Source organism: Henckelia pumila, chromosome 3 (genome assembly GCF_033568475.1).
Source record: "Henckelia pumila isolate YLH828 chromosome 3, ASM3356847v2, whole genome shotgun sequence".
NCBI classification, from domain to species: Eukaryota; Viridiplantae; Streptophyta; class Magnoliopsida; order Lamiales; family Gesneriaceae; genus Henckelia; species Henckelia pumila.
Genome location: NC_133122.1, coordinates 144,250,607 through 144,262,216, shown reverse-complemented (window position 1 = coordinate 144,262,216; position 11,610 = coordinate 144,250,607). Strand labels below are relative to the sequence as shown.

At 37.1% G+C, this 11,610-nt stretch overlaps 1 protein-coding gene across 1 annotated transcript; it reads right to left on the bottom strand.

Moving 5' to 3' along the window:
* Positions 1-9,885: 9,885 nt before the first annotated feature.
* LOC140892612 (thylakoid lumenal 16.5 kDa protein, chloroplastic) lies at positions 9,886-11,297 on the bottom strand. The gene is made up of 4 exons (XM_073301556.1): positions 10,876-11,297; positions 10,606-10,745; positions 10,436-10,508; positions 9,886-10,176 (listed from the first exon to the last, which is right to left on the bottom strand). The coding sequence occupies exons 1-4, from the start codon at positions 11,210-11,212 to the stop codon at positions 10,067-10,069; spliced, it is 660 nt and encodes a 219-aa protein (XP_073157657.1). The 5' UTR covers positions 11,213-11,297; the 3' UTR covers positions 9,886-10,066.
* Positions 11,298-11,610: the final 313 nt, after the last annotated feature.

Below are 11,610 nucleotides of genomic sequence, written 5' to 3'. Positions count from 1 at the left end.
GAGACGCAACCATGGAGAGAGGCGGCCACCAAGAGAGAACCAAGAGCAAAAGAGGGAGACGGCGTGAATATCTCAAGAACCGCGCAAACTAGTTTCATCTTTTCTCTCTTCTTTTTTTTTTTGTTGGGATTTAGGGGATCCTACCCCCAAAACTTTGTTTTGATTTCTTCTTGAAGATTGAATTTGTTTTTTATGCATTCTTGATTATATTACTGTGTTTATTGATTATTTGGAGATTGGTCAACTTCGAATTGATTTTATGTGTTATAATTGATACTGAAAGGAGATTTTATAACATGATAGGGTAATATAGTCCATGGATCTACAACTTGAATAGACATATGAGGTTGGATACATGTTGATAGTCATAGTCCAATAGGTCGAAAGCTAGAGGATTCCACAATCGTAATGCAATTGCAATTGTTAAATAACACAAGGACACTTGGTTATTGTAATTTGTTAATTAGATTAATATAGCTCGACAGGGTATATTGATAGATTAGGAAATTCCGTCAAAAGCATGACTTGAGAACCGAATTTCAATCATTAGAGAAGAAAAAAGGGTAGGTGAACCGAGATCCTAACAATCATTTAATTATTTTCTGAATTTAATTTTATTATTTTGCTTTTATTTCATTTTTATTTTAGTTTATTAATTTATTATCATCTTATCTTAATTAACTAAAGAATAATACTTGAGTAATTTTGTCAGACATCAATCTCTGTGGGACGATACTCGTACTTTATACACTATATTATTACTTGACTCGTGCACTTGCGATATATTCGAGCTTAATTGATATATATATATTTAGGTTGATTTTCAGTGGTAGTATTTGCTCGATCAAGGTGTCCAGAGGTCGTAGCGGGGCTGTGCCAAAGCTATGGGGCGTTCGACATCAGTGGGCTGACGACGGGCGCAGATATAGCTTTAGCTCCTTATAGTATATAGAGAGTATGATATGGTTTAGTTAAATCTTTTAGAGCATGATAGGTGATGTATGGTTTTATGTATTGTAGTGTTGCATGGTAGGCTTGGAACCTAGATGGGTGCTTCTAGGGACTGCCTTAGTAAGGTACGTTTGTACTAACTGAGATATCCAGGCGGGTTTGCATGCTTATATGTTGCATTTATGTGCTATTATGTTTTTTCTTTGATATATTATGCTGCATGAGCATATATCATATTGAGCCAGTTATCTTTCGAGATTATCAAGAGTCATAGGGGGGTCACCTCTTATTAGGACGTTTGGACAATGAGAGTCCTGTCAACAGGAGGGTTGCACCGACTCTAGTGATCCATGGATACACGTTCGGTACTTAAAAATTCAACTAGACTTGTCCGTGAGGGTCTCAAAGTTCTTTTAAAAAGATATCTTAGAAATTAAAATAGCAAATGTGGAGGGGAGAGAGTTTGAATGCAGATTCTTTCCATAGGTGAATTACAACATTAAAAATGGATTTTTTTTTTTATATTGTACATAGTCTTTTGCCAAAATAGCAAGATGTTTCTATGTCTCTACACTACAAAAAAATAGCCTTATAGAAACGGTTATTTGCATACATGGTTTGAAGCCGATCTTACACATTGTGCAAATGATAACGATTTAAAATCGCGCCTGTAGGTATGAACATAAGAGAGGTTCAAACCGCTCTGAAAGTTGTTAGGTTTAAGAACGGTTGTAAACCGCCCAAAACTTCATGGATATAAGAGCGATTTTGAAACGTTATTGATGTCAAAAAATTAAGAACGGTTTCAAAGTATGCCAATATTCTATAGATATAGAAGGGCTTTAAAAATGTTTTTGAATCTAGAAATATAAGAGTGATTGCTAACGGTGTTAGGACGATTTTCAATCGCTCCTACATTTCCTGGATATGTGAGTGCTATCAGAACACTTTTAAAGTGATGAATTTAAAAATAATTTTAAACTGTGCATGAAACAATTTTTTAGATCAGTTTATATCAAAATTGGAAATCAAGATCGAATTGTTGTTTTAAATAATTAAAGCCAATTTAGATTCATTTATATTTTTAATTGTTTTTTGTCATACTAATCCCAACAAAATTATCAAAAAAATATAAATTATCATACATAAACAATAAAAAATATTCATATTTAATATTTCAATTCATAGATGAATATTTTCTAATTCAATAAACAACTAGAATCGATAACATAAAAGTAAATGAAATTGTTTCTCAAAATTCTATCTAATCACAACAGACTGATATTGGGTTCATCAACGATCACTTTCATCTGCAAATGGTTGAGAACTTGTGTGATGACGTATATTATCTGCCAAAAGTGTTAATGGATATGTATTCTGAATTCTGAACAAATCAGCAACAACAGCAGCAACAAAAAAAAAATAGTTGAGGCGAAAGATTCTCTCTATCCACTAGACGAAATTGCCCGTTAACAGTGCTCAACTTTCTCAACTTTGGCGAAAATCGTCTCTAAGATACAATTAAGACTATTATAATTTCTTATTTAATTTCTTTGAAAACCTCTCAAACTTTGATTTTCTAAATAAAATTAAGACTATTATAATTACAAGCATTAAATAATTTTATTTTACTCCTCATGGGAACGATACTCTATTCACTATTATATTAAAACTTGACACCGTGCACTTTCGGGTACAAAATTACGCAACATTGTCTGCAAATGTTAAAGAGATCACTTCAGTATTTTGAGGCCTGGGACACTCCAGTGTATAAACAAGGGGGAGAAATGTGCTGATAATAATCGTTCATGCAATTGCCACAACACCTTCCAGATAGCCAAGAGTAGAATAAAGATGAAATAGTGTGAAATCCAGAAATATTTCCTCGTCGACACCTTAACATCTACAGATTACTTTTAGTGGTAAACATGAAAAACAACGGTACCGAAAAAAAACCAAATTAAATGCCTTTTTCTAGCTTAGTTTGGGAGTGGAGTGAAAACATGTACAAAGGAGATTCTAGGAATCATTCTATTATGATCAATTTTGTTATTTTACACATACGAAATTAATAAACTCTATGAAAAAAGACCCACTGGAATTATATAGAAATTTGTCAACTTTACGAAAATCCATCATTTGAAAAGGGTCATTAGTGATATGCAGTGAATACACCCTCATTCGTCGCTTAGTAAGGATGAGGTTCTTGGGAATTAAGAGAAGATTAGATAAGATAGAATAAGAAAGGATAAATTCATCCACCATCTCATCTCAACACACCCTCTGCCAAACATATGATACCTAATGATGTATGCGTGGAGTTTTTAAGATTAATTCTTCAATGCAAGGTGCTAATGACATGATGGCCAAAAAGAATTACATGGATTCAAATAATAATAATCTCAAATCAAAAGAACCGGGTCATAGGCTAAATCATTACTGTGCAAAAATAACAAGTGTAGAACTCTTGGAAAAGAAAGAACTAAAAAGAATTGGTTTTCGAAAAGCCACACCTTTCATCACACGAAGAAATTCTGCATGCTCTTCCCTGGAATAACTAATTTGACAACATTAATGTAACACCCCAAAATTAGCCTAATCGAGATTTTGGGAGATTAAGATTGATATTAGAGATTAAGAAATTCGAGGGTTGAACTATTTTTAGATAAGGGACTGAATTGCAATTTGTGAAGAATTTAGGGGCCAAAGTGCAAATTAGAGATTTTAACTAAATATAAAAGGATATTGGGAGCATGAGTCATCACCATCTATATTTCCTTCTTCTTTCCATCTTCTCTCTAGCCTCCAACGCCATTAACGCCTTCAAAACTTTTGGGATTTCATTCCGTGCTCGATCCGTCCGGTAGAAATTAAATCTGAAGATATATTTGCGATCACGACTTAGAGGGATCCGTTCTACCGTAAGTTTTACTTCGATCCTTTATGTTTCGATTTTGGAGGGTTGTCAGAATTTGATTATTTTTGGATATGTCGTTGTTGAGCTAGCATATATCGTTTATTATCAGTCGGATCGAAGAAAGAAAGTCGTTCGAATTTGTTATGAATTTTTGAAGTTATTCGAAAATGGGGTATTATATTCTGTTGAGTTTTGGAGTTGTTCTATTGGAGTTATTGATGTTAAGAGTTTTATTGGATAGTTATATTGATGTCTGTGTTTTTGGATTGATCATATTATAGCCGTTATGCCGCCGATTGGAAATTTCAGAAGTTAGGATTTTGGTTGAGTTTTCGGGACTGGTTGATATTGGATTATTTATATCTCCGTACAGATTGGATTGAAGATCGTGGAATTCAGAACTGTCAGAAGTCGAATCGTTGAAGAGTGGATCGAGGTTTGGTATCGAGTTGATTCTACTCTTTGAATTTAGATTGAATAGAATTTTGATTTGGAAATTCTTATTCTTGTAGCTTGTTTGGAATTGCAGTTACGTCGAATCAAAGAAATGGTAAAAGTCGACATCGAAACGAAAAGGGAGAATACTCGAGTTGATGTTGATTCTCGAGTCCCTAAATCACATACTTGCATGATTTCTATTCGATTGATTAAATGCATCGAGTCGATTTATTTGAATGTATTATGTTTTCATATGCATCTATATTGAGCCGAGTTATTTGTATCTATATTGGAGTGGCTTTGGATTTTTAGATTTTCCAAAAGCTAAAATGCTCTTTATGATGCGATTTAGACGTTTTGGGGGCTATATTGGAGTGGCCTTGGATTTTGAGTTTTTCCCTGTGCTAGAATGCTCCTTATAGATGCTCCAAAGTCTAGAGGATCGAGATATGCCGCATTCACCTCGATCGGGAGAGTCGGTGAGTGGTGGTGATATATCTTGGCCTAGGGATCCCAAACCGATCAATGAAAATTTCCCTTGGATTTTCTGAGTTGATAATCTCGAACCCCAATGACATACATTGCATTTTACTGCATTTCAATTCGAGTTGATGTTATTTTCACGTCGTTGAATTACTATGCGAAATTGCATGTCTAGCTGTTGTTATATCAGATTTGATGTATTGTTTGATATTTCTTGTCTTGTTGTTACGTATATCATGATTTGATATATTTCGTGGATTATATGTTATGTCTCTTTTACTGGAAATTATATTCTCACTGGATTTATCCGGCTGTTGTCTTTTTTTGTATGTGTACTTGGCAACAGGTGGGGTAGGTTCGAGTCAGAGGCAGCATGACTAGACTGGGATTGAGATGATAGAAGTGAGGACTTGATTTAGAAATCGATATTGTATTTAAACTCCGTCGAAATGTTATGTTTGTATTGTCTTTTGATTTGTAGAACTTAGAATTGATGCATGTTTTACTTATTTGAGTACTTGATCAACTTAGAACTTCATTACCTTTTCATACGAGTTGTATGGAATTATGCATGCTGAATTGAGGATTTTTGGAGTTGATATCAGAATTGGAACTTGAGTTTTTTAGTTTTTGCAGCAGGGCACAGACCCTGGATGTGCCTCTGTGCATGGGTCTGTGTGTCCTCTGCCCGTGTAAGGGTCCCCATAGGTTCGTGTAAGGTCCGTGTGCCCTCGGTTTTGAGCATTTTTGTAGGTCCGGACCCTTATTCGGAGGGGGGCCGGGGTCCGTGTATTTTTCCCCAAAAAAAAAATTTTGCCTACTTTTTCCTTGGTTCATTCTTTGTTCATTGAATGACCGTTTCTTGTTTTATTGATGATTAGATGACTAGAATCCGGGTCCTCACAATTAAGTTTTTTACGACATCAATAAATTTAGTTAAAGCATGCACATAAATCCCTAAGCAAAAAAAAGATGGCAAGCTACCACAATTTTCAGCACATTAAAGAGCTTAAGGAGTGGGGGCTATAGAAGTATGGTTAAGTGTCAAAGTCAGTTTTATTATTCTAAACCTACCATTCCAAAATCTCAAATTACTGAAGTTTTAATAAATCATATTTTTATTAGTAATTAAGGAGTCACAAAGGTAATAAATACAAGGACATCCTAATGAAAGTTAAAATTATCAAATATTAAACAGCAGATACTATGGAATCTCGTGAAATCCATTCAATTTTTTAGATATTTCATTTAGTTATCACAAATCCCATAAAATTCCATGAATAACCAGTGTTGTAAATGGCAGGAGGCGGTGGCGTGGCGGTCCGTCACTGCCTACCGCCTTAGCCGCCTTGGCGCTGCGGTGGCGGGGCGGTCCGTGACTAGGTAGCATTTAGGCGGTCCGTGACTAGGTAGCATCTAGGCGGTTGAATTTTTTTAGCATCTTTTTTATATGTAATCATATGTAGTAATCATTTTCATTATACAACACCCCACAATCCCAAACAATATCATTAGAATTTGGCTTAAATTGTGCAAAAGTATGTTAAATATACAAAACCTAACCTAAAGGCTTGCCCGTGACTGGCGGGCAGCAGGCCTAGTGGTTGATGGTGAGAAGACTTGAAGCAAAAGTGGAAAACAAAATAAAGTGTGTAGTGTTTTCAAATAACTAGTGTTTTAAAATTGTTAAACTTTAACTAGGTTTTAAAATTGGTAAACTTTGACTAGGTTTTTAAATTTAGTTCACTCTGACCTTTGACTGAAATTTAAAATTCTTTGACCTCCTTGGCCGCCTTACCCGCCCGATCGCCCGCCACCGCCGCCTCGCCCGCCTTGCCCATTGGACAGCTTGGGGCCGCCTGAAGAGGCCGCCTAATGCCAAGGCAGGGCGTTGGAGGGCCGCCTACTGCCTAGACGGCCGCCTCTACCGCTATTTAGAATACTTGAAATAACAATGCCATAGTAAAATCCCGTCTTCCCATACACCTAAATCATTTTTCAATTCCAAATCCCCCCATATCCATAGCACCCAAACACATTGTAAAAGACAATATTACCAAGACCCTTTCACCAAAAATTAAAAAAAAAAAAAAGTAAGAACCTTCAACCAAATTAGATTCTACAGCAAACCTATTGATTTAATTATCCCTAATATACCACATGTATATTTCTAGCTGTAATCACACAAATATCAGGAAACAAAAACAAAATATTTACAATAACCCCCTACTTTTTGGTTTCATAGTAATTAAGACCTACGACGACAGTCAAGCAACCAAGACAAAATCCTAAAACCGATAAAAGACATTTGAAGGCAAAATAATATTGCAAAACAGAAAAACACACGATAACCATAAAAGATCTAGTTATCACACCGGTGTTACCATTATTAGCTGGTCTATTTTCCGGTAATATCTTCTGATAATTTCTCCAACTACATGTGGAAAATCTTCAGGGCATCTATGGTTGACAGAGAATCTATACAACTATGTCTTCCATTATTCCAATATATCCCGAGAAGTACCCGGCGTTCAATATTGACTCTTCCGGGACACCTTTCTAGGTCGAAGCTTCATGAACAGCTATCAATAATCCGCTCTGGCCAATCCTCGGAAATACCTAAAGTAAAAATCTTGATCTTCCTTTCCAGCTTAGTCTTGTTGGAACCCACATGATATGAGTCTCTCCTGCCAATCCTGGTAATGTAGATCTTGGAAAAGCCTAAGTACCTTGCTAATCCAACTCCCGATACTTCTATCGTTATCAAATCCAACTTGTATCCTACAAGGATAACCCAAATATCAATACTTTGTCCCAAAGACTCATATTGCATACTCTGATACCAAAAATGTAGTGACCCGACCCAGAATCACCTATTAATCAGAATTTAAGCATGCAATTAAACAATAAATAATCTAAATAAGAGTAAATGCGTAAAAACTTAAATAATTTCATACCAAAAATATCAAACCTAGTGGTTAGCCCTCCAGTCCTGCCTTGGTTACCACCTAATCTCCACATCCTCGGGAGAACTAACCTGCAACTGCCTCATTAAATAGGGTGTCCGACAACAAAAATAGCTGGACATGAGCATAAAACGCTCAATACGCTAGTACGGGTGACCATACAAATATGATGCATGCAAATGAAATGACTGGGTAACCATATCTGAGAAATACACTGACAATCAGGAGGCACCTAGGAAATGAGCGGTACCGAACGGGGAATCAAACCACGGGATACGCCACTCATTCCTAACCGGACGCGTATCCATGGATCGATCACTAAAGTCGGTGCAACCCTCCTGTTGACAGGACTCTCAGTGTCCAAACGTCCTAATAAGAGGTGAGCCCCCCTTATGACTCTTGCTAATCTCGAAAGATACTGGCTCTATATGATATATGCTCATGCATCATAATATATCAAAGCAAGAACATAATATCACATACATGCAACATATAAGCATGAAAACTCGCTTGGATATCTCAGTCAGTACAAACGTACCTTATTAAGGCAGTCCCTAGAAGCACCCATCTAGGTTCCAAGCCTATCATGCAACACTATAATACATAAAACCATACATCACCTATCATGCTCTAAAAGCTTTAACTAAACCATAGCATACTCCCTATCTACAATAAGGAGCTAAAGCTATACCTGCGTCAGTCATCATCCCGCTGATGTCGAACGCCCCAGAGCTTGGGCACAGCCCCGCTACGACCTCTGGACACCTCGCCAAGGCTCCGCCACTTGGCTGCTACTACGGACACTGTCCTTTATAAAAAAAACTACTACCTACTCCAACTCTTAAAATAAGAGTACCCAAAAGCTCATAAAAAAACGAGCTAACATGGGCCAAGGAGAGGTTTGATTTGCATCCAAATGAGGCTACCCTCAGCCCTATTTATAGAGCTCGATCGGACGGTCCGATCCCTAGATCGGACGTTCCGATCCATGCATGAGTGCCACGTTCCGATTGGCAAAGATCGGACGCTCCGATCCCATGCATGCAACTACGTGTTCAATTTCTGTTGACACGTGCATGGCACCTCGATCGGATGCTCCGATCTCAGTTTGGATGTTCCGATATGTCCCGTAGCTTTCGAACTCCATCGCTGCTTTCGAAGACTTCGGACCTTCCGAACTTCCAAGACTATGTAGTTTAGACCTTCCGAATTACTCGAACCCAAATTTGTTCTTAAACCATTTTGAAACATCTATATAAAAATAAATTGGTATTTTATGTATACAATCCAGTCCAATAAGTATTTTATTATGGGTCAAAAAAGTTCCAAGTTTTACATGAATAGTCCAGGAAAAAAATAATAAAAAATCATCTATAACTTTCGTTATACCTTTGGATAATATGGGTTTTTTTTTCATTTTTAATTTTTTTAAAAAAATTACTTTCTAAATTAAGGTAGCTGGTGGCGTTTTTGTAGTATTAATGCAAAACGCTACCAGTAGTGATTTTTGCAGAGTCCATGCGAAAAAAAGCACGGGTACAACTTTGTGACGATAACACAACCACCAAAATATAGGTGCACGAAGGAGAAATTTCTGACATAATAAATTGTAACAAAGAGATATATAGAAGAATTTGGACTTGAGAATATAAGAAAGAAACAGATGCGCGAGAAAAATTACATTCAGAAGTTGTGAGAAAAAATGAATTGTATTCCCTTTGTTTTAAAAGATTCTGAAAGTTCAAGGGAAAATTTAATATATGAATACTGCATATTCAATGAGGGAATAGCGCTGAAAATTAGAACGCGAGAATCGAGCTGTAAAGTGAAGGTTGTAATAGGTCCGGTCCGTTGTAGGCTAGGTAGGGAGGTGGCTGATGCATGGCACGAAACGGGAAGGTCTATAATTGCCCTTGGGGTAGCGTGACAAAGTATAATTAGTTAAAATCAGTGGAACCCCAAAAACATTGCGCTTGGGATAGCATAAATAGACTTTCCCGCGGGGAACATTGCCACATTGACAGTGAGTATATGATTAGGGTAGGATTTATTTGTGCATGTTTATATTTTGTGAGTTGATTAGATGATTGGTATTCTATCTACTGAACTTAATAAATACACCATGTTTTCATCAATAAATAAAGTTATAGATCAAAAAATAAGTACGTACAACTACTCATGTCATACCCCCCGGGAGAGAATACATGGGTGCCAATATGTATCCTAATCATGTATCTTCTTTATTTTTCTTACATTCCATCCTTTACACACAGTCTGATGGTTGTGTCTCGCCACGTTCGAGTTTCGATCTTCAAAGCCCCTTCAGCTGTTGAACTAATCCGGCTAGTGTAGCCCACTTCTTGAATGCATTCGCAACGGCCACGAAAGATTCTTTGGCGGTCGGAATATCGTTCTTGTCAACTGCAAAACAGAAGAGTAAGTTACTGGTTAGCTCTAACTTGCGTTGATTGATATATATTATATATGCTTGCAATGTATCATATGCAGAAACACCAAGAACTTTGATGTTCTACTATCGAGTCGAAAGTTAAGTCATATATCAAGATGTGGAATTGAACCTCACATTTATCAAGTTTCAAACTCTCGGGATTTTGATGATTTGTTTACTTATTTTTTGTTTTTTGGTATATGGACCAAGTATGGTTTATAAGAAGCTCACCGGAGGCGATTAAGGAAGCCAAATTGATGTTGATATTATCAATCTCTACGATCTCTTCACCAGTGGTGCTCAACTGAGAAAAACAATTAATGGCCAAAAGAGATTTCAGAAACTGCCTAGGAAAGATGTAACATAAATAAAGCCACAAAAACCATCGATCATGAATGCACCTGGTTGAGCGCAAAATTGACTTTCTGGACCCAACTCGTGTCTATTCCTGGACCAAGAACCGAGCTTGCTGTAGTAAGATCCTCCTTGTCTATGGCTTGCCCTACTTTGCTGAGCTTATACACAAGATCTTGGAGCAAGGCTGCAAGTAATTCCAGTCTCACATTTCAGTCACACAAATTCCCAAACAAGAAACGTGCAGTCTTTGGTACCACTTGGTCTTGAACTAAAAAAAAAAAAAAAACAGAGACAAGAAAAAGAAGGGGCGGGACCTGTCTCGTTGTCCGATGAGCTGATGGCACCCTGTCGCTGGAGCCTCTTCTTCCTGTCTTCTTTGACCTTGTCCATGAGTTTTTGATCGTCATCGGCCTCCAGAATCGCCGCATTGGCCTCGGAGCGGCCCTTGTAGCCGAAGAGCAATGTGGTGGCAGCTACGACGGTGATCGATAGCCCCCTCCTGCTCCATGGTACCGGCGAATTTGCATCAATGGAGGATGCCTTGCACACAATCTGTCGTTTTTGAGGAGGAGAGTTTGGTGAATTAGAAGATGTGGATGGAAGAGATGGGAGGAATTTGTTTGCATTTGAGAGGACAATTGTTGATGCCATTGTGTTTCTTTTTTTTTTCTTAATGTTTGGTGTGGTGGTGTTGTTTGATGTTGGTTCTTGTTTTTTGCCTTTTGTTTTGAGTTTGAGAAGTGGGGATTTGGGGGGATATTTGTAGTTGGTTTTTGGTTGCTAAAAGATAGAGCTACGTTGTGACATTTGGCGTGGCTGAAGATAAGATTACTGGATTTTTCTCATCGGGGTGTTGAAGGGCAATTAGGTCATTTCACGTGGTACCCATTTTTTTTTTTTTTGGAATAATCACAGTTTGCACCCTCATAACTCACGAAGTTTAGTCTTTTGTGTGTACTGCTGAAAAATATATACGTAATGTTTTGATTACGAAATATAAATTTAAGTTAAATAGTAGCTAATAGAATTACATTATGATAATTTCTGAT